Source organism: Pholcus phalangioides, unplaced genomic scaffold (genome assembly GCF_987345545.1).
Source record: "Pholcus phalangioides strain wild (caught in Gottingen) unplaced genomic scaffold, Ppha-v1.0 ptg000011l_1, whole genome shotgun sequence".
Taxonomy (NCBI): Eukaryota; Metazoa; Arthropoda; class Arachnida; order Araneae; family Pholcidae; genus Pholcus; species Pholcus phalangioides.
The window spans coordinates 24,076,816-24,100,645 of record NW_028301604.1 but is presented as its reverse complement, the minus strand read 5'-3'; the positions used below and the strand labels follow the sequence as shown (position 1 = coordinate 24,100,645).

Sequence of the window (23,830 nt, the reverse complement as noted above, 5' to 3'; positions counted from 1 at the left end):
AGCTCTTTTTTTTAAATGGGAGCCATAAAAATAGTCTGCTCCTCTTTCTCATACTGCCGACTTAACCGAAATTAGCGACGAGTAAACGAGGGTTTAATAACATTGTGGTCTATGAGAGCTGGAAGGGTCTGAAGAAAAATGACGACTTAACCGGAGTGACGAATTATCAGGGTGACGACTTAACGAGGTTTTACTGTATATAGTGTTATTTTTTTAACAAGAGCCTTATGTTTTCAAGTTGTGAGTCATCTTTATTCTTGTTTATGTTTCAGCAAATTAAAATGTTTCAAAAAAAGTAAATATAAGTGTTTTCTTTACTTGAAAATGTCTATAAAATGTTGTTTTTTTTTTTAACTCCAGCAGTTCGGGAAGGGGCTACAAAGGATTCTTTGTCAAAATCACCGGGCGGGGGGGGGGGGGCAGAGAGCCATGCTTAAAAGAAGCTTCCAATTACACTACGTTGGGAAAAAAGGGACCAGTTTCAGAAGGTAGCAAAGCCCATCTCAACCCATATTGGCTTGGCCCAGGGCCTCTTGTTCGCATGGGGCCCACATGATGAGATGTGGTACCACTGATGCAGGATTATAATTAAAGTTCTCATACTTTGAGTGGTTTTTCTCAAAAACAGATTATCCGAGTACAGTAAAATTTTCAGGATATCTTAAAATGAGTATGGGAATATGAATGAATATATGGGAGAGAGATTTCTGAAATAAAAAAAATACAGACGAATCCCGTTTTAATGAACACCGTTATAGTGAAAATCTTTTGTTTTAACAACTTTTCCAATCCCCTCCCCCCCCCCGAAAAGTTTACATAGGAACAATGCGAGAAATCTGGAATTCCTTTATAACAAAATTTTGTAATAACAAGGTGATTTCTCCGGTCTCTTGGAGGCTGCCCATACTGGATTACGAAAGCATATAAATGCTTCTTTATAAACTCGTTTGAGACACATATTTACGGCTTTGTTGCCTTCTGGCTTTCAAATTGCTCTTCCTTTTTCACGTTATAATTTAAAGTTCTTGACCACGAATTACTGAAATCTGCCGCCCCTCCGAACTTGCTACCCTGGCCCCCAGGTGGTTACCCTGTACACACAGCACCAGGACCGCAACTAGGAAGGAGCAGACAGTGCGAAAATGCATATCTGCCCCGACTGAACAAGCATGTAGTTGTGGCCCGGCACCTCACTGTAAGTGTGTTGTAAGGCTTAAGGTATGTACAGTGCCGCAGCTAGGCACTTTCTTAGCTGCTGCAAGCACACTCTTGGCGTCCCCGTGTAGGGAGTGGCTAGAAGGAGTGGTGAAAGGGTGAATTCGGCACCCCTCTACTTCAGCGCCTCGGACAGCAGACCCGATCTCCCTAGTTGCGGATCTTTGTGGGTATATAAATCAAAAACTGCTCAAAAAACAACGGTAGGTGTGAAAATTGGGTGTAGAAAATCTGTGTATGAAATTGTCTTAGATCTTACCCGCATACAGCACAAAGGTGGGGAACCACTGTTACTCAATTACAATATCATATAAAATACATTTTGAATGATGAAAACAATTCAATGTGAAAATGTTTTTACTAATGATGTGACAGTATTAATATGTACAATGTTTCAGATGAAGCCCATCATATACATCATTGAATAATGCAGAAATGTCTGTAAACTTTAACAAATATTTTAGACTTTACTTTTTCATACCTGAAAAAGAAAAAAATATTATACATACAAGTTTTTTTCAAATGTAGTTTTCTTATATCTAAATATTTATTAATTTATTCAAGATTGATTGGCTGAGGCCTATACAAGAGGATGCGGAATTTATATGACGAAAGTGACGATTGATGGTACAAGAGAATTCAGAAATCGTAGTACAATCTACAATATTTGATGGTAGGTTGTTCCAGTCAATAATAGTTCTTGTGAAGCTAAATTTGTGACAATCTGAAGAGGCAAAGAGGGGCTGTAATTTTTGGGAATGATTGAATCTAACAGAGAAGGTTTGATTAGAATATTGGTAGTGTCAATATTAAAAAACCCATGGAGGATTTTGTAAAGAAAAGTTAAATGAGAAATGAGTCGGAGAGAGGAGTTGGATATTGAGTTGGCACTTGAGTTCCGTTATGGAGACAGATGAAGACCAACAGTTAAAAATGAAACGAGTGGACTTATTTTGGAGAGATTCTAATTTGTCTATGTTGGTTTGGGTATGGGGATCCCAAGCTTCACAGGCATAGGAGAGGGCAAGGAAAATATGTCTGGTAGCACAAGTGACGGACATGATGAGTGGAGTATTTCAGGTTACGGCAAAGGAAAAAGAATTTTTGGAGACATTTATTAAAGATATAATCAATGTGAAGGTTCCAGCGGGGATCGGAAGAGATTATAATGCCCAGGTATTTATAATAGGAATCTCAGAGATCAAAGCGTTGTTTACTGAATGAGGGAAGTTGTGGGAGAATTCTTTTGAAGGTTAACTTTCATAAAAACAGTTTGAGAAATTGAGGGGTAATTCCTAGGTTGAGCACCATTCAGAAATAATGTTAAGGTTGTGTTAGAGAGATTCTTGGTCAGAAAGATTGGACACTGTTTTATAGCTGACACAATCAGTGAAGAGTCTGATACGGCAGATTAGGGAGTTGGGTAGATCATTTACGTAAATTAGAAATAGTAATGGCGAGAGGACCGATCCCTGAGTTGTGCCAGACTTGACATGAAGGAAAGGGGAGTTCTGGCCCTTGACAAACTGGCTACAGTTGGAAGGCCTCCACCCATTTCAACAGTTGAACATTTAGACCAAGGTTTGGAAGTTTTAGTAGAAGTTTATTATGGGACACCCTGTCAAATGCTTTGGAAAAATCTAGGAAAACTATATCGGATTGAAGGTTTTTGTCAATGGAGTTTGTTAAGTCATGTATGAAAAGTGTTAATTGGGTAGATACAGATAACGATGATCTAAATCCATGTTGGAAAGAAAAAGTTAATCGAATCGAGGTGGGAATGGATATTCTTGGCAATTATGTGTTCAAAGAGCTGCAAGAGGTGATTGTGATAGGTCTGAAATTGAGAGGGTGGGACAGTGAACCAGTTTTATGGATGGGAATTATCTTATTAATTTTCCAGTCAGAAGGTAGATTAGAAGTGTTCAGAAATGTAATAAGGGTGAAATCTCACTACAACGGTACGGTACTTGATGTAACAATAAATCCTTCTACAACTATATTTTTTCAAGTCTTGTTTGGAACGTCTATACTATAACATTAAATTCTGTTGTGTCAATATAACAATCCCTCCACAACAATATTTTTTCTTGGTCCACAGAGTATCATTATATCAAGATTTCACTGTACATTGATTTTATTACATATCTTAAATATCATCGATTTTAAATATGATGATATACTGTACATTTAAATATTAACGCACCATAGCTTATTGATCATTTAACAATTATTTAGAAGATTAAAGTTTCAAAAAATAAAGATAAATTTCAACATAAAATCTCAAACAATATGAAAAATAAATTTTTAAGATGAGTGATCATATAGAATATATTTCAAGGACAGCAATAAAAAGTTGACAGAAACTGGATTTAAAGTTTTAGATCTAGTGTGAAAAATTTGAAATGAACACCAGGTAACAGTTTTAGCCTTGCTTAATAAGTAAACAGCACAATATAGACTGGTGCTGTTGATGCAACAGATCTTTTAGAAAATATGACTATTTGTAAAAAAAAGTCTAAAATATCATAAACAGTACTCAATTCCTCCACAACCACGTACAGTACATATGCATGTTGCCACATTGATAAGTTGTTTTAACAGAGATGGTCATCGACTTCATTGTTCCGGTGTGGCTGCAGTGTCATTCACTTGTTCAATCATTTGAAGAAACCTAGGTCAGTGGTTCCCAACCTTTTTAGGCCATGAACCACCAAAGCATCTCTGACCTCATGATTTTCCCCCATACTTTTGTCAGTGGGTACCCCCTACCCCATGAAACTTCATAGTTCCATAATAATTTTTTTAATGTATCATTCTTTTTTGCTTCACCTCCTTAAATTTTAAAAGGCATGGGTCTTTGCCCCTCCCTTCCATTTCTGTCTACTTAATCAAAAGCAGTAGCTCTAAATCAGGGTCCTGGGAAGGATTTCAGGGGCTCTGTGAGCTTGGATGAGAAAATTTGATCATTTTCATCATTTCTGTCGCATCACTGTCATTTTCTGCACACAAGGGCTAATTAGACTGGGACCTACAATTTATTGCTGATTAACTCGTGTTTTTACATTGCTATATACAGAATATTATTTTGTAAAGGAGTTCATGGCCTTCATTTTATGGGCAAGGGGGTGCATGGACTTCGTGTTACTGGCACAAGTTTGTCATGTAACACAAAGCATTAAGAACCTATAGTCAAACCCGTCCCTCTGTAAAAAAAAATAAAAGAAACCTCATCAAGAAATTGCTTAAAAATTAGGATTGGATTTTAGTTTTATTGGTGCAAGGACCAATTAGGTCAAACTGCACCAAAACATTTAAAAATTTAAACTGATATAAAAATGAAGGGAGTTCAGAAGATTCCAAGCCTTCATAGAAAAACTCAAATTGTCCCCTCCCCTTGTGCGGCATGGGCCCCACTGTGAGAATCACCATTCTAAGTGTATTACATACAAAATACGAGTACAAAAGGTTTGTCCAATACACTAACAAATAAAGTAATTTTGCTCTCATTGGTTATAGACTTTCTTTGTGATTTTGTGTCAGAAAAAAAAAATTAAAATCTAAGCTGACATCTCACCTAAACAACTAATGTTGCAAATTCAAATAGTGATGAATTTTTTTATCCATTCCACAAATTTTGGTACTCTAGTGTACACACCTGGCAGTCTAGGTGATCCGCATTCCATACCCCAAGAAATCAAGCCGATGAGAAGCCATTGCCCATGATTTCCTTTAATAATCATAGGTCCACCAGAATCACCCTATCAGTAGGAAAATAAAAATTAAGAAGTCAAACCATCAGCATATATATTTACCACATTTACAGAAAAAAAACCCTAAAATAGGTTTGTTGCATAGCCAGTTAAATCTTATCATTATCAGCTATTCTTCAGTCTATTGAAAAACATTCATATACTGTTTTTCAGTAACAATTTCACCATGGACAAATCATATGATCCCTAAAAAGAGCCACAACTAGGAACAAAATTTTACTCTTTCGCCTGAGGCCAGTATCTATTTTTTTTTTTAGCAGCCCCCCTTCTTCCTGTAATTTTTTAAGGGAAAAATGGTAAACTCTCAGAACTCTAATAATGGATATATAAGTGGGTACACTGCAAAGTATTTTTGTATTTCATCATCATGTGTGTAAAATTGAAATAAGCTAAGTGAAAAATTAAAAACTACACTGCACATGATGTTGCAATACAAAAGCGACAGCATATTTCTTCAACTGGCAAACATGCGAGATACAGTATCCATATTTTGTCTAGGTTGATAATTACAGCAATAAGTAAATGTTCAATTTTCATTATTTTTGTCAAGTTCCTGGACAAACCATGCGTGCTACAGTGAAAACTATTATTTTTAATCGGATTTGGTTATTTGGCAGGGGTGGGAAGTGACAAAGTCCATTTCGGAGCAGTTCAAGGAGTAGCAAATTAAGGATTCGTAGCAGTTTTGGAGCAGCAAAACATAGGATTCAGGGCAGATATTTATAAATTGGAGCAGCGAAATTAACAAGAATATTTTTATTAACCCTCACCCCCTTTTCAAAATAACACAACTGCACTGTCTTTTGTTATCAAACATCTTTTCATCAGCTTGTTTTTTGTTTTTGGTGTTTCAAGCTTTTGACACCTTGTTTTGTTAGATTGAAAGAACTATATATTTATGTATTTTTGCTCAAATGTGAAGTATATATTATATTTATGTTCATAATTTGTGTAATTATCAAGTTAGAGATAATATTTGTTTGAGTTTGTTTGAAGATATAATTGGTACTTATACATTTTTAGAAAGTGACATCAGTATATGTAAATTAGCAATTATGTGACATCACTCATTATCCTTCAATCAGAGTAAGCCCATGGGATTCTGGGAAAATTTCCCTTTTATATGTAGTGGATCCATAGATCAGTAGTTGATTGTGTATTGGAGAGATAGGAGGTTCAGTAGAATATAGCCTGGCTATTTTTATTAGCATTTATTATCTTAATCTATTATCTGGCTTATCTTGTACATAAAATGTTTCCCACCAGTCTATTTAAGATGATTTTTGCTTATTGAGGGCACTATTTGCTGTCTGGAACAGCAGCACTTCAAATGGGCTAAAAAAATTTCTAGAAGTTTTCAATCTTTTAATACTCTGAAAGAAATTGTTGCAAAATGGGAGAGAATTTCAGAAGAATCAACACGATGTTTGGCAATTCAGCACCCATTATTTTTCAAGACTGGCGATCTCACACTCGTTATTTGGTGATATTGACGATTTAACACTCATTATTCGGCAAAGTTTCAAAATCAGCATTCGTAATTCAGCGGACATGCGCTTTTTACTCTCGGAATGAAATTTTTTTTTACGAAACATTTGGATTTGACGATCGACAACAGTAATTTCTGTTGCTTCCAGTGGCGACTTTTTTTTTTAAAAACGGAAACCGACTCGCATTTGCGCTTTAAAGCTGAAAGACCATTGCAAACCATCTTCAGTTGCACGATCATGGATATTACCAGGGTTTCACGATGGAAAGCCCGATAAGGGGCAGATAGTTTAAGTACAGTGGAATAAAACACGCTCTTCTCGGAAAGAATCGTTTCGCGGCAAGCAGGAACAAAAATTTTTTGGCGTCCTTTCCAAAATTCCGGGCATACTGAAGCAAAATTTGCTATTTGGCACAGAAAATTACAAAAATACACTATTGGAGCAGGATGGTGCAAAGATGTTAACTTTGGTGCTGTGCAGTGCAGCGCAGAGTTCCCACTTGTGTAGGTCTTTTGAAAGAAAAATTGTTATTCTCCAATTCTTATTAACCCTCTCAGTGGCAACAATATATATTGCCTAAGTTGAAGCTTTGTATTTAAGAAATTATGAGATACCTTGCCTCAACTCTATAAAAGCCAAAACGTCCGAAGACGGCAGAGATAGGGAATATAGGTATGTTTTGGATTTGTGAAGGGTGAGGAAGAAAATGAAAGTTCTTGTCTGGGGTGGAAAGCTGAAAATCAAGTCTAAGTCTCGTAGAAGGGTGAGAAGGAAAAAATAGAAAAAAGATTAGTCAAACTTGGAGGAGTCTATTTTGAGGGGGGAAAATGGCTGTATATAAAAGAGTTAAAACCTTCTTATTTCAGCAATGATAAGCACAGAGAGGTGGGTAATGATTTTTTTAGTCAAACATGTTTTCTATCTCATCCAACATGTTGATCAACAGAAGGAGAGAGAGTGTTCAAAATACAACTTTTCTTCACCTTCCAGGTAGTATAGGAATATGCATACAGTATAAATAATAGAAAAACATAGTCTATTTCTCTTCCTTGGTCTTTTTTATTATAATTCTTGGAAATGAGGATGGGAACAGAGAGAGCACTATCACCGCACAACATTGGAAAAAGATGTGACATTTTATAGAGGGTCTGGTTATTTCCACTGTGCCACTTATAATGTGGATCAGTGAAAGGGTAAAACCTCCCTGCATACTAGGGATCAACCTTACTCAAACCAGACATTCAAAAAGCTGGAGTTTTATTGCATGCTGACTAATGCAAAGGAATACAGTTATAAAGTCAAACCTGTTTATAATACGTGAACAAAAATATGTTTATCTGTACTAGTTTATTTTTCCTTGATATGATTTTAGACGTTGAATGTTTTGTGTTAAAAACATATTTGCCTAATAAACATGACTGCTTTCGAACAATGCAAGAGCTGCCTCCGAATCAGTGAGAGTTCCTTCTCTGAATCTCTTCTTACAGATGTTCAGATCAGCATCAGATTCTTCTCTCAATTGGAATTTCTCTTTAATTCTGCCTCATTGGAATTTCTCTTAAACTTCGAGTAATCTAGAATTTCTTTGATACCTCACTCTTTGTCTGTGTATTTTTGGTTTCAAACCAACTATATAGCTTCAATTTTGAAAACAATGGAAAGTGCTTTGCACTTGGACATTCTCAAAATTTACTCACTCACGATAACATTACCACAACCAACATCCAAATCTAGCTAAAGAAAAGAGGCAAGCAGAGGCATCGGAAGTGTTTTAGACCTGTGGGTGCTTGAACTGAATTTTACATAGGAAACTTTGATTTCTGAATAAATTCTGGGGCTGGTCTGACGTGATAAAAAATACTATGGGGAGTACCCAAAGCACCCTGGCCAAAGCCGTTTGAAAGTTAAACTCTTAATGCAGCTTTGGCCCCGGCTCTGATGCCACTGGTGGCAAATGTAACAAAGGTATTTTAGAGGTTATGGTCTGAAGAATAAAATAACCTTTCACTTCTTTCTTCTAAGACTTTCTTTAAGCAAAATAGGACTCAATGGAGAACAGTAAAAAAAAAGATTTCTCACAATAAAAAACGCACAAATAGAATGTCTTCCAAGAAAAAAAAGCAAAACATTTTCATCTGCAACTAAACATTGTAGAAAGATAAATTTTCAGATAAGATTTAGATAAGAATACAAAGAAATTGTCAAAAATTATTGTTTGAAAACTAGTTGAAAATTTGTTACAGGCATTCTTTGCTGTAATTGGTGTTTGTTATAAGCAATCAAAATAGCACAGATAAGCAATACAAAATTCTCAAGACATGGAAAAACCTTGTGTTATATGTGAAAATTCATAATATCTGTGTTCGTTATAACTGGGTTTGACTATATTTTTTATGAAGATTAAACTAATGAATTAGAATTAAAAATTAGGAGATTATGTTTCGTACTAATAAGGAGATGTATATTACAATGTTTGTTCATGATATAACATGTATTAAGGTAAGATCATTTGCAACACTGAGTAAAAAATTAATTTCTTTTAGGCTGTTTTAGGGGGAAACTGTTGTTAGAGGGCTGCTTAAGTGAGACTATAACTTTTACCTTTATTTAATGTACAAGTGAATTCCTTATTTAATGATTCTGTACAGACCAAGAAAAAACACTGTTGTAGAGGGACTATGGTTATATCAAGAGGCTGTAGTTTAAACATTAGACTACATTTTTCCAAAAGACTTGAAAAATATCATTTTAGAGGGATTTATGATTATAGAGTATTGTTGTAGTGAGGTTTGACTGTGTATAGTAATTCAATTGATTCAATTTTTAATTTAGGGGAAAAATAAAATCTACACATAAGCTGCTTTTACCATTAACGATGTCATATACTATATATAGTGATAATAATAAACGTTTTAGAAAACCATTGACTAATCTTAAATCTACATGAATTGCTTTAACCTCTTTATGATCACAGGCGTAATATTACGTTCAAACACCAGGGGAATAAATTCAAAGTTGTTTTCTTTCCCCTCTCTTCATCATCGCAAAGCTTTATAGTCACCCTTGCTTTTTTTTCTTTCCTTCCTCATTTTTTCAACACATATAATTTATCTTTCTATACATGTAAGAACAAAAGAGAACACATACAACAAAAGAGAAAAATGGACTAAAAATAATTCTCTTATCTATTACATTTTTTCCTTTTTATATACTTTTTGTAAAATGTGTGGTTAGGTTAGAACAAGTTTAACAGATTTATCACTGATTCATCAAGTAGAAATTAAAAAAAATTCTTGCCAAAACCTTGTATGTGAAGTGGTTAACTTATCGTTACACAATGCTGATTATGGTTAAAGCTTTTGTTAGAAAAGAACACAAGTTTCATAAATTTGTGTTCTCAAAAATGTATTTTCATGCATATTTAAAGTAAAAGAAAATCGCTCAAACCTCACAAGAATCAACTCCTCCTTCTACACGACCAGCACATATAAATGATTCAGGAATATTTTCAAGATAACCAGCATCTATATACATTGCTTGACATTCTTCATTAGATACGATCGGGATATGAGCTTCTTGCAAATATCCTGGTAATTCTCCATCTGTAAAATATTCAATATTTTTAAAAACAAAGGTTTGGGGGAAAAGACTTTCTATGACTGAGATTCAAACTTTTATACAGGGTGATGCAAGCTGTTTGTCCATAGGACTATCTCTAACTATTGGCATTAGAAGTATACTCCCAGTTATATAAAGTTTAAAAATGACGTGCGGTTTTCAAAATTTCATAATTTTTCTGATGGATCATATGCATAAAAAATATAGAAAATAACTTTATATAGTCTCTGTGTACTAAAACTTCCAGTTATTGAAATATATAGCCTGCTCCAAAAAGTCATTTTAGAAAATTCCACATTTGAAAATGTAAAATTTACAGATATTTTGAGTTTTCAGCATTTATCACCAATGATTGTATGGTTCACAAATTATGAAAACAAACCAAATTCAAAGTGTTAAAACTCTGTAAAAATTTGTCATTATGACTAAAATATTAAAATAGTTTCAAGCTTTAGTTTCACAATGAAACCACCGTTTACGTTTCTCATGTGACCACCTGTTTGGAGTTTTTATTGCACTTTCATTTTATGTATCTTCTGAAGAGACTTTTTGTAACACATTATAGGCTCATTTTATTACTTTCATTTCAATTCTTGGACTTTGAATAATTACTAACTTTTTATAATTGAAAATAATTTCAACCAAGAGGGATGAGAAGTATCAGACACAGTGAGTTGTGAAAAGCATTTACCTTTTAAAATATGCAATAAAATAATACTTGTGATTACTTTATTTGTGCGCAGTCCTTAAAATTGGAGATTTTCGACCAAAAAAAAAACTTGGCAACAGTGATAAGTCGCCAAAAAACATAATTTTTCATCTTTAATATCTTGATAAATTTGAATTTAAAATATGGAATTTTTTTGTAAATGACTCTTCAGAGCAGGTTCTACATTCCACTTATTAAAAGTTTTAGCACAAAAAGATTGTATAAAAAGTTTATTTTATTTTTTGTGTATGACTTCTTGAAAAAACTGACATTTTAAAAAACCATGTCATTAGAAAACATTTTGTAATTGGAAATATACTTCTATTGTCAACGGTTTTAGAGATAGTCCAGTGACAATCAATTTGAATCACCCTGTATAGTCAAACTCAGTTAATACAAGAAATGAAAAATCTAGCATTAACTTGTATTAATCGTTGCATTCATTAATTTTTCTCAATTGTATTTTCAATAAGTTATTATATGTAAATTGGAAACGAATAACAAACATACTGATTGCACATAAAATTATATTACAATATAATAAATGCTGAGCACTTAGTGCACACAAGACCCTTTCAGTCAACACCAAGCAGAATGAGCACACTACAACCATGTGATACTGTGTTTTTCAGAGAGAATGTTTTTCGTCAAAAAAAAGGACAATCTCAAGAGCATTTTTTAGTCTAAGAAATTTATGCTCTGAAGTTATTTGAGGCTTAACAAAATTTTATATTACGTGAACATGCAGTGACGTTTGCTCTTGTGTTATAGTTTTAAAAATAAATTAGCTGTCATCTACCCAGAGGTTGGCAGACAAAATGTTTTCAGAAGCGGGGATTCTTTTTAAATGAAGTAGGGAATTTTTACAGGCAATTATGAATTTTTTGTGATTTTCTTAAAAATTCGGAAGATTTAAGAACTTTCTGGGAGGTCGAGAGATGAAGCTAAAATTTGGGACACTTGGCAGCTATGCCATACCCATGTGTTATCCACTTGGCACACCAAAGTGTAAAAGAAACATATCACCAATAAATGAAACAATTTTTATTTAATTGAATATATTGGACTTATAATAACAAGCCCAAACTATTATAGGATGATAGGCACTTCCCAAAGGAGTATTTAAGATGAAGTATCAGAAGCCTTAGAAAGGGTTATATAATACAAACTTCTACACAAAAGACATGCAGTAACATGTTTTAGTCTCTTACACTCGAAGAAAACCCACCTAAAAACACTGGATTACTGAACGGGCTGTAGTGGTGCACGGCCAGATTATCGAGAGTCTACTATCACCAGTAAATGAGTTATAAGTAAGTTTCAGTTACTGAATTTGTTTTAGCTGAAGAAAAATAAACTTAAAAAAACTTGCCTTCTGCTAATTTTCCCCAGCCTGTAACAACAGTTGTTCTGCCATTTAGATCTATCCCTGGGCCTGGAAGGCAAATAGGAGCTATGTTGACTTGGTTTGGAACAGGCTGATAAAAACGAAGAAGTGCTAGATCATTTTCGAAAGTATGTGGATTAAAATCAGGGTGCATCACTATTAAATACACTCTCATTTCTTTATGAGAATGAAATTCCTCAGTACTATGCAAATTATAGTCACCAACAGTAAGAATAACCTCATTTGGTAGCTTCCTGAAAAAAAATGAACAACAATCAATACAAGAGAGCCGATGTGGTGTAAACTGATACCACTTTTCAATATATTCAATTTAAATATTCTTTTGAAGATTTATTATGCTATACTAAAAATTATTAAGATACGACTATGAAGAAGACTATGTTCTAATAATTTCACAAGTTCCAAATCCTTCAATACAAATATAACTTATGGTTTAATTAAAAATAATAATAATGAGACTTCGAAAAGAAAGCCATTTTGTATTCACTTCAATTAAATGTCAAGATTTAATTTTTAGATACTTTTCATGAATGCAAATCCATAAAATAATAAATCCAATTCTTTTTACTACATACATCACTGATCCTTAAATGCTCAATTTTTTTTTAGTACATAATTTTTTTAATATTTAATGACATGTATTGAAAGCCAGAAAAAGCATTTTAAAAAAATTGTTTTCGAATTGTGCTGCTCATACAAGGTCTTATTGAAGACATGTAAAACCTCAAAAATCACACATAAAATAAATGCATTTGAGTAGCATTACTTTCCAAATATACGGGGTGCATAGGTAGCAACAGAGCGCATGACATTTTACTGACTAACCATTAATCCTAGAGGCATACTTCGAATTAGAAAAACATCCAAATAATGTGTTGTAAACCTTGCCCACCCTTGTAGGCGTCATGGCTACCACAGATGCTTCATCAAAAATAATTACTTCAGAACATCTATTTATAACAAATATCTTGCAAAAAATATTTTTTACACCAAAGAATGTTTTTTGTTATACAGCTATGCCAGAACATTTTGTTAACTTTATAGCAGACATTAAAACATAATTCAAAATCATTAATTGAAATTAAAGTTAACTTTTATCATGTGTATAAGTATTATTTTTTTTACAAAATATACAATAAGACTGCCAAATTAATGATGAAAACAGAATGTTTAGTATATAGTAGAGCATCGATTATCCAAAACAATTGGGGACTGAGGGTGTTCAGATAACTGATCATTCATGGAAAAAAATTATAGCTAGTGTCATAGGAGCAATATGAAACAAAGAAACAGTGATATTAAACACAAAACTGTATACATTTTGAGTCACACGTCTTACAAATAAAACAGAACTGACTGAAGTTTAAAATGGCCATTAAAGTAGGCCTACAGTTTAGGAAAATAAGTCCAAAATTTTCTTTTGCTTCAGAGCTTAGAATAGTTTTTTTTTTTCTTTTTTACCACTAAATATTGCAAATATTTTAAAGACAGCAATTGAACAGCATCACATTCTTCATGTTGTTCTAACCACTTTATAGCCATCTCAAGGTAGTGAATTTACCAACTAGAACCCTTTTAGTTAACCGATGTTTCAGTTGATTGATATTGGGATAATCGATGCTCTACGTAGAGTATATAGTAGCTGTACTTTTATGGAAGAGTATTTCATTAAAATTTTCACTCAATAAATCATCCACTTAATAGACTCAATTTTAAAAAAACAAAAAGTAATTCTAATGCACACAATCACACTACAACTGCAAATTGTAAAAATTGCATTGTATTTATACAGGGTATCCTTGAAAATATATAAATTTATAGGATTATAAAAGAAATCTAAAAAAAAAATAAATGTACTAGGGTGAGGGATTTTGCCTTGTCAGAGTCAGATTTTTTTTCAGCACAAGGGCGATTCCCCATTGACAACATATATTGAAAACATCTAGATTATACAGAAGACATTTGTTTTCACTTAAGAATGTTTATCAAATGTGTCTTTTCTACCAGTGTCAACATTGCAGTCTTTCAAGGAGACATAATAATGTAACAAGGTTGTAATTCAATTCACGTTCACTATCATCTAGGACAGGCCTGTAACTATGCTGGGGTAACTGGGGCACTACCCCAGGGCCCGAGCCAAATGGGACAGTTATTTTGCATAACATCCCTTTCAGGGGAGCAGGGGGGAGACAAAAAAGTCTGCCAGAAAAGGCACGCTACGGTGCTGATCTAAGAAGAACGTGTTTGCAAGCTAGTTGTTGATTCATATTTGTTTTTTTAAAAGGATTAAACTTGTTTATTATCAAGAAACAAAACCATGCAGCGCCACCTATCAGCAAGAATTCTAAAAAAGAATTTCTTTGTGTCAGAAAAAATGTGACTCTTTGACAAGTCTAAGGGCACAAACCCTGTTATGTCAATTTGATTTCTTATTATTTTTTAAAATCGGTCCAAATTTATGGGACACCCTATATTAAGATGCATAAATTTTTAAAAAATCTCTTGAATGAAAATTTTAACCAATTATTTACTGATAGTACTGTTAAGTACCACACTTCATTTAAATACTTATATCGCTGAGATATTGAAACAGTACCTGACAGTTATTAATTGGATATGCGAAAAAAAAAAAGTCATTGAGATATCATTCAGCAGTGTTTGGTTCTGAAATTCCTCCACAGATGGTACTGTCTGCATATGTAATTTACTAATAAATTTATACATATAAATTAATTTATAAATATTTACATATAAATTAATTATATGTAATTTTTAAGGAGAGTTTGTTTTACTTTTTGTTCACACTGCGATGGCATATTGCACTTGCAAGAGAAACAAACAAATGATAGAGATGCCGACACCATCACAAATGTAAAATACTGACAATCATATAGGAGTAGGGATCGATTTACATAGATGGCAATGGGCACAGGTAACAATATTTTTTTCTTCCATTTAACAAACATGCGGTGAGATGTTCTACTCCTTCACATCTGAAAGAAACCAAAATCCCTCGCAAATAAAATCTATAGAGGGATATATCATAGAAATTCAATTGAGACAATATACAGTATATGCATAGTCCCTTGAATACATATACTGTATTTTTAAATTGCTTTTGTTCGTCTTCATGTTTTTGTCAGGTTTGCATATTTGTGAAAAGTGTTTGTTTTTACAACTAAAAAACAGGGAAACAGAATTTTGAAGGAACTTGCAAGAAAGCGCAGGATTACCGGCTGATTATTGAGAGCCTACGGTACAAGTTTTTACAGAAATATAATGGTCTTACAGACTTACTTATCCACACAATGAGCAACAGTGGCAGCCCACATTCTGTTCAATAAAATAGCACCACATTTGTGTCTGTACCGGTTTTTTTCCAAATGTTGAAGCGATATCTGGAAGAAAAATAAGAATATATACAGGATGTTTCAAAAAGAATCGCCCAATTTGAAATGCGTATATTATGAAAAATATTGAACATACATTTAAGATTAATTTTATATTACATGGCTAATCATGAAGTGTTTTTACAAACCAAATTAAAGGAGCTCAATATGTCCACCTTTGGATGTGCGGCATATGTCTATATATGGTAGTCAAATTCGTCCTAAACTTTTGCGAGCATGTTTGTATCCACTGCGAATGGATTTCTGTGGACTATGTGTGAAACTGGCGGATGCGCTCCACATTTTCATCTGACATGCAGGGACGGCCAAGGGATTTCCCTTTACATAGACAGCCCGTGTCTCTGAATTGTTTATACCATCACCTGATGCTCTTTGAGAGGTAGGAAGTTCAACACCAGGGTATTGTCAATGAAAAGCATGATGAACAATTGTTACGGACTCACACATTGGGAAGCTTAGAACACAAAACGATTTCTGTTGTGCAGTCACCATATTGACAAACACTGAAGTGGCGGCCAAAGGAAGAGTGTTAGCACTACTTGTTGGCAACTGCGTGAAACTCAAGACTTCACACTTGCCCTATACATTATTTGATCACAACGGATTAAAAGCTGAACAGTTATGATTTTTTAAATCGGATGATTCTTTTTGAAACACCCTGTATATACACTGTAGTGAATACTAATATCAAGGGTTTATTCCCCCCCTCCCTCCCCAAGGCTGCAGCGACTTTTTGCCTTTTTTTCTATTAATGAATTTATATTAACATTACTTACTTTCTCATCTTCGCAATTTTTCATTATACAGTCGATCTTGCTTATAATGTTTCCACTTAGAACGTTTTCTTGCTTAGTAAGATTTATTTTTGTGATCCCAACTCTCGCTACACTCATAAGATTTTCCCATTTAAAGCGTTTTTCCGCTTACAGCATTTTTTCATGGCGGCTTTTTGAAAAACATAAGCGGGATCCACTGTATTTCTTCTCTTTTTTCTCCTTCACACTTTCTCTCTCCTTTAGCATTAGTTACATTCTAATCATTTTTCCCGAGTGAAGATCATGTGAGAAGGGAGAAGATAGAGTACAAAAAATGCATGGACATACATATCTATATATATTAGAAGAGTGGTGAATGTAGTTGAAAACTAAGGAACTGCCTACTTCACTCATCTCTTACCCTCTTTATTTCTTAAATGTTAACAAAGATAGCAGTTGCTGAGATATATTGCTGGTAATACAGCAACACATTGTCCTAATTCACTGCCAAAAAACCTGTAGAGTTCTGGTGTATGTTCATTCATTCCAAAACCCTGAGAGAAAATGTGTTGGACATAAACTTAAAACAAAGTGAGAGAACGGCAGAAAATGTACCATAACATACCATCCAAGGCCATTTGAGGTATCTAGTTTTATGCCCACCAATTATTCTACCAGAAGGATATCTTGGAGAAATGCCACATTCTGTAACAAGAAAAGAATTTCCATCAGCCATCAATAAGCACATAGGCCATTTCTAATATGTCTGACCAATTAGATTGCAATTACCTTTTAAATACTCGACGTTTGGGTTTAATCGTATTATTTAATCGTATTATCAAACCCAAAAGGTAATCCATTTCTAATTACCTTTTGTTCATGTCTTATAACATGTTTTTATGATACTTGGTAAAAATATTATATGGATCATTCTCACGAAATAATAAAAAATGACAAAAAAGTTATCAAAAGAAAGGCAACCAAAAAATCCAAAAAACATTCTTAGGGACACTTCCTTACCTTTTTTTTTTTTTTAAACCGAGCACAACTCAGGTCTATCGCCATGAAAAATTTACTACCTAGTGAGTTGTGCCGAAAGTGTAAGTATGTACCTAAGTCTGAGTGTGTATCTAGTGTTTTGCATAATTTTTCAGTGCTGACATCTATATTTCAGAAGTGTAATGACTGAATATTTGTACTGTTTGTAGGCCTGTTGCTCTCTGTGGCGAGACATTTTAACGGGGAGATCGACTCACATTTGGGCCTCAAAGTTGGGAACTACAGAAAACCAACTTCAGCCGATTACCACTGTGGCGATGGTGGGGATCGAACCCGGGTCCCCACAATGAGAGTCCCTCACTGTGACCACTCGACCACCACAGCAGCTTCCTTACCTGCCAATAAATAAAATATAGTCACCAATGAAGTTTGAAAAAAATTAATTCAAATTTAACCATGTTAAGAGATAGGCAAATCTGAAAGCACTTTTTCAGCACTTAAATCGGTATTTATGCTTGACACTCCCAACATGTTCCATATATTTTGGTATTGTATTTTCAACTTGGACAAGTACTGATACTCTTAATTTTTTTTATCGATTGCATTTTTATTTCTTTTTTTTATTTGTGCTTCTTGCTTCTTTTTTTCTTTTGTCAATTTTATGGGGACAACAGATTTCTAATTTGTCTATTTTACTAGAGCACAAGTTGCATTCTCAAAACAGTCTTTAGATGAAACATTACTGCAGTCTCATGTTGCAACCAAGAAATTTTGATTTTGTTCACTTCCCCCTTAACTTATGATCAAACCTTTCTTCTGGTTACCTAATGTCAGGAGAAAGATATTTTTACATGTGTTGCAACAATGATCTAGTTAATTACTTCGATTTTTAAAAAAAAACTAAGCACATTGAAAACATGTGCTTTCCAGAAATAATAGATGTCTCTGAACTGAAACACATAGTAAAATGAAAATAATTTTCAATTATATACTTCTCACAAAAGAAAAAAAAACCAGAAGGGCATTTAATAAAAACACTCGCCTCTTTTTTTCCAAATAAATCTAATTCGTGAATTAATTTACGATTCTAATTGATTTAAAAGAAGGTTCAAGTGATAGCTACATTCTTAACCTTCTCAAAAAAATAAAATAAATAGATAAGTGGCAACTGATATTCTAAGACTTGAACCAATGTTTTGCAAATATCGTAAATGGAAAAAAAACACTGGGAAAAATTCTCATTTGGGTATTGTAATATATCTACTAATTAATAACATTAATGGCAGCACCATCCTGCCTTGTTTTTGTTGATCTACTCGTTTCTCAGACCTGTCTTTCTTGTAGTGTTTTGTCACACAGTCCTTGGATGATGTTGTCCCGGAGCATTCTTTCTATCGACTGCCCATAATTACACTTGACGACCGTGCATCGTAGTCACGAAAAATATACGATAAAAATATGCGTCTGCAAATTTTTCGCCTTTTTCTTGTTTTGCATAATATTAAATTTCCTATAATATTTAAATATTAAACTATTGACAAAAATATTCAAAATTGTAAAAAAGATGAAATATTATTGAAAAAAATATTTTTCTTTTTTGTTTTAGGATAGAAATTTATCATTTTAAAAAATGGGCCGAGGACAGCCATGAGGACATTTCCTTCAAACCTTTTTCCTTGAACAAATGAGAATTTGATGATTAATGATGATTTTTTTAGAAACTAGAATACAAATAGAAAGTGACAAAAAAAAAGTTGTCAAATATATTCAATGTAAACTGCTGGGGACACAACTTAGACCAATTTCGTGAGAATCACCCATATAGCCTGCAGTGTATCATCCCATTAATGAAAATTTTTTTTAATAGTGTGAAATAAGTCTCCATTATATAATTGTTACAAGGGCCACAATTAGGGCAACGTTGAAGCAGAGGGGAGGAGTTCAAATTTGACACTAATTTCTCCTTCCATATTACAAGGGGGTGCCAAAATACTTGCTTGCCCCCAACTGACTAAGCATCTGATTATGGCCCTGATTGTAACCTATTCATGGACAAATTTAAAAGACAAAATTTGTGATCCATGGGTTCTTGAGAGGGTTCCACTGTATGTATGTAATTTAAAAATATTAAATGTTTGAAAAAATAGGTATTGTACTGTTAAGATGTGGGATGCATTTAAATTATTTATCTCAATGATATAGATATCTTGGAAAAAGAGTCTCTCACCAGCTTCTCTCATCTCCATTGAACTAGTTGATGTATCACTTAAATAATCAGAAGAATATGAAAATGTTGAAAGGTGAAGTGTTATAGGTGGTACTGTTGATGAAAAGTGAAATTTAAAATCATTGTCAGTGTATGTAGAATCAGTAGATAAGTGAATAACTGAATTCTCAAATATTTTTGTTTGATTTTCATCAGGTGCACGAGTGGAATTTTTATGAAAATGGTTTGCAATTTCAATCATTTGTGAATTTCCATTAATACTCGTTTTCTCTGCAAGACTGATATTTTCTATCATGATTGAAGATTCTGTTTCATAGTCAATAACCATTTCCGAGATATCATTATCCATACTTTTGTTCAGCTTATCGTCATGATTTTCCATTTCATAATAATTAACTTGAGATAGAGGGTTTCTTAAATCATGAGATTCTTCTACCGTGACTGGTTTGCGTATATCGTGATAGGGTTTGAGGTCTACTGGCTCACGAATATCATGAGATGGTTCAAGGTTTACTGGGGCACGAATATCATGAGATGGTTCAAGGTTTACTGGCACACGAATATCATGAGATGATTCGAGGTCTACTGGTGCACGAATGTTATATGCGAGTTCAATGGCAACTGGTTTATGCAAGTTATGAGAGTGATCCACTGGCTTCACATTAGGTTGATCAAGCACAGTTGGAAAGAGGGGCATCAAACTGTCATAGTTCTGAAATGATGTTTTGTTAGACTTAATGTTTGTATGAATTTGAGAACCAGATCTTAAATAGTATTCTTTTGATGTGGCAATGGTCAGGTTGTTAGGTGTCATAACTTCTTTGTTTCCAATATCCTTCTTGTTTTGCCCCTCATAAAAAAGAACTGATGCGATTTCAGGAACTGTGCTAGACGTGACTTCACTGTCTTCTTTTTGCATATATTTTTTCTCTGATGATGACAGCTGACTGGTGACTTTTCCAAAGAACCATCTGGTGTATGCTTGAGTGTCTTGTGGCAGTTTGCAACAGCTCCCAATGAGAAATCTGTCCATGCAAGAGGCAATGTGAACACCGTGGGCCACATGAGTACAAGACCAATAAAACATACAAACACCACTCTCTTTGGTAACCTGATTCTGACACGGAACTGGAGTTATTGAAGGAAAATCTGGAATATATAAGTAGAAGATTAAGTTATATAGCCAACAAATGTGGTACATTCACAATATTATTGCTCCTAATAGAGTGCTTTTAAAAAATTTAAATTGATGTAAAAAGACACGTCATTTAGCTTCTCAATAAAAAAATTAGCTATGAAATTTCTCAAATAATATCAATTTCCAGTTAAAAAAGTGATATACATGGCCATATACCTATCTTCTGTCTACCAATGGAAACTAAGTCTGAATGTTATAGCTAAGGTTAAAGACACCTAAAGGAAGAGTAGAATTGACTTCATGTTAGAAAAATTTAGTAGGAATAACTTACAGTTTGGGGAGTACAAGAGCACGATTAATTGTGATGCTCCGGCTTGAACGCACGTTTGAGCGATGATAAGGGAGTCTTCATTTTAAAATCTTAACAGGTGGACAAAACCACACTTTAGTTATAAAACATGATCTGGCTAACTTGAAAAGCTGTCATGAAAGTATAGTAAACAGACCATATGAGAATTAAGTACATTACGTTGGTACCAGCTACTAGGGTCTTCAACCATTCCAGTTGCCAGTACCCATAATCTGAAGGTCACTCATATAGAAACTCTGACAAATGCTGAAATGCTAATCAGCAAATGGTGCTATAATCCTTTAAAATACTATATTAGCAATTGATGCAAATATTTTTTAATGTCATCTATAAAATAACTAACATAATACTATAAATTACCACCTAACAAATATATAAGTAAAAATCAGGGCTGCACCACTTACAGGGTTTCAAATTTCTCTTGAGGGGAACTGGTATTATGGGTGGGGACCAAAGGCATAAAACAATAGCTTTGACCATGATGTGCCATATATCATAGGCACAGGGACCTAGGGGCTGAGGCCATTTGAGCCCCTCCCCAATAAATTTTGTAGGGAGGCTGAGCCCCCCAATAATTTCTGGGGGAAAAAAACAATGCAATGGCCCTTTCCTTTCTTGCGTACGTGCTTGAGTCCCAAATTTTCGGGACGACCAGCAACTTTCAGCCCCCCCCCCCCAATGTTGTCTTCATGTTGGTACCTCTGCCATACATAGGGTCTATGTCATTTTCTCTCACTTTGGGAAGTGAGAACAGGACTCCTAGGTATCCCCCCCCCCTTACAGAATTGCTAAAAATGAAACAAAAAAAAAGGCAGATTTTAAAAAAGCCACCTTACAGCAGGGCTGGACAAGTCCCAGACATCAGGTCGCCATGGTAACTAAAAAATCTATATTGGCTCCTAAAATATTCTTTGTGTAGTTACTAAATTGCAGGCTGCAAACAGTACAAAATGTACGGAATTTATAGCATATATGCATATCTGTCAACATGAAAGACGTTCACTATGCCTTGGAAAAGTCAAAGGAAACATTATTTTGGACTTTTTTCAGGTCAAAAATTTTGGCACCTGAAAAATTGTTCTGGAGCCTAGATTTTCTTGCAATTTGTCAGGCCCTGCCTTACAGTAAGTTTTTATATAGTAGGAGGTTGTCAAAGATATGCCCAAGGAGAGATAAGGGCCACAATCCCCTCCTAAGGGGATCAACAATTAAAAATATTTTGAAAAAATATAAATATTGCAAGAAAATATCTTTATATGCTATCTTAAGCAATTTTTGTTTATTTGAAGATTAGGCTCCAATTCTCAGGAAGAGATGATTTCAAACGACGTCCCCTCCACCTAAACCCTACGTGGCCCTTTCAAAGGTCGATCCTGTGTATGCCTCTACAGTCCTTGTCAGATTTTTTTTTTTATAGTAATAGATCAAGGAAAAAAATCAACTTGGTTTTTACGCACACCCTTTCCTCCTTACCCCACAACAGAGCTATAGCCTCGGAGATCAAATATAAAATTTTATACCGTATATTTCCTAGAGTCAATATAATGGGCCCATGGGACTTGTGGGTGCTCGGCTTGACCTTTATATGGGAGATTTTGATTTTTGAACTAATTTTTCGGGTGCTTCACCCCGTGCTACAAAAAAACTGGAGCTCAAGAACCCACAGTAACCCCGGTTCCGAAGCCTTTAAAGGGGCCCCGCAGTTCCCACGAAAGGTGTCGTATCATGTATGAATAACTGTTAAACTATTTTTTACATTGTACAGTATAAAGTAACAGTTTAAAAGCCATTTAAACAGAGATGAGACACTGATTTCTGTTTGGAATTATCACAGAGAAGCAAGTTATATGACTATAAGGACAAAACAACTTACTTGCTGGAGGAACCGCCAAACAGTAGATGATGAATAATGATAAAGTGAAAGTGGCTGTCACGGTGCCCTGCATTGTACGCAAAACTGCATCATAATGATAAAGTTGCGAACTGTCAAACAAATGCAAATAAAATGATGCGCCGAGAAGAAAGCCAGCGAATATCGGTTGTACAACTTCGCGGAACTCATGATAGAAGTTCACCTGTGTTTTTTTTGCTGTATATAACAACGATATTTTTTCTCTCTCTCTTCGGAAACGAAAGTTCAACAGGTTGCCAATAATCACGTGACCTCACAGGTTACAATGCCGTGAACTGAGTTGCGGAAGAGAAACAAACGCCTTCCTCTCCCGATGGTCTTTTAACCCGATATTTGGTAGCTTCCTTTCAATTTATTGATTTATTTAATAACTATTTGATCATTTTTGTCACACCACTATCATTTTCTGCACACCAGGACTTGCCGAATGGCAGGATTTTTTTTTCTTTTCGCATGTCTCGCCGAGACGTTGATGCTCTAAACCAGCGGTTCTCAACCTGTGTTCCGTGCGCACTTCCCTGAGGCTCCGCGGCCACTCGACGATAATAAAATAAATCAATAAATTTGATTAAAAAAACAAAAAAAAAGTGGTCTAAAGGGTACCGCCATAAAAATAATATACTAAAAAGGGCTCCTCGAGTTAAAAACAGGGCTTGCCATAGAAATTATACACTGAAAAGGGCTCCACGAGTCAGAAAAGGTTGAGAACCGCTGCTCTAAATCAGTGGTTCCCAACCTTTTCCTTTCCCGCACCCCCAGAGCAATGCGACTTACCTTCCCGCACCCTCCCTGGATAATACGTTATT

General features: G+C 34.5%; 1 protein-coding gene across 4 annotated transcripts; it reads right to left on the bottom strand.

The window, feature by feature from the left end:
* Positions 1-1,554: 1,554 nt before the first annotated feature.
* On the bottom strand, positions 1,555-23,403 carry LOC149080252 (uncharacterized). 4 transcript variants are annotated; one of them, XM_089239345.1, is made up of 8 exons: positions 22,986-23,402; positions 19,605-20,753; positions 17,004-17,083; positions 15,511-15,611; positions 12,178-12,446; positions 9,926-10,080; positions 4,793-4,976; positions 1,555-1,696 (listed from the first exon to the last, which is right to left on the bottom strand). In XM_089239345.1, exons 1-7 carry the CDS (start codon positions 23,056-23,058, stop codon positions 4,815-4,817), a joined length of 1,989 nt encoding a protein of 662 aa, XP_089095471.1. In that variant the 5' UTR covers positions 23,059-23,402; the 3' UTR covers positions 1,555-1,696; positions 4,793-4,814. The 4 variants fall into 4 exon arrangements, with proteins under 4 accessions (XP_089095471.1, XP_089095472.1, XP_089095473.1 ...); XM_089239346.1 differs by having other exon boundaries at positions 4,874-4,976; XM_089239347.1 differs by lacking the exon at positions 4,793-4,976 and having other exon boundaries at positions 22,986-23,403.
* Between the last annotated feature and the right edge of the window lie 427 nt (positions 23,404-23,830).

What these genes read in the sequence shown, in the direction of transcription:
- LOC149080252 (XM_089239345.1), bottom strand. Translation starts at nt 23,058, where the DNA reads ATGCAGGGCACCGTGACAGCCACTTTCACTTTATCATTATTCATCATC. An exon ending in GTTGCTCATTGTGTGGATAA is followed by an intron (nt 12,447 to 15,510) that starts GTAAGTCTGTAA and finishes ATTTTTTTTCAG; the next exon opens with GAAGCTACCAAATGAGGTTA. An exon ending in GAGGAGTTGATTCTTGTGAG is followed by an intron (nt 4,977 to 9,925) that starts GTTTGAGCGATT and finishes TCCTACTGATAG; the next exon opens with GGTGATTCTGGTGGACCTAT.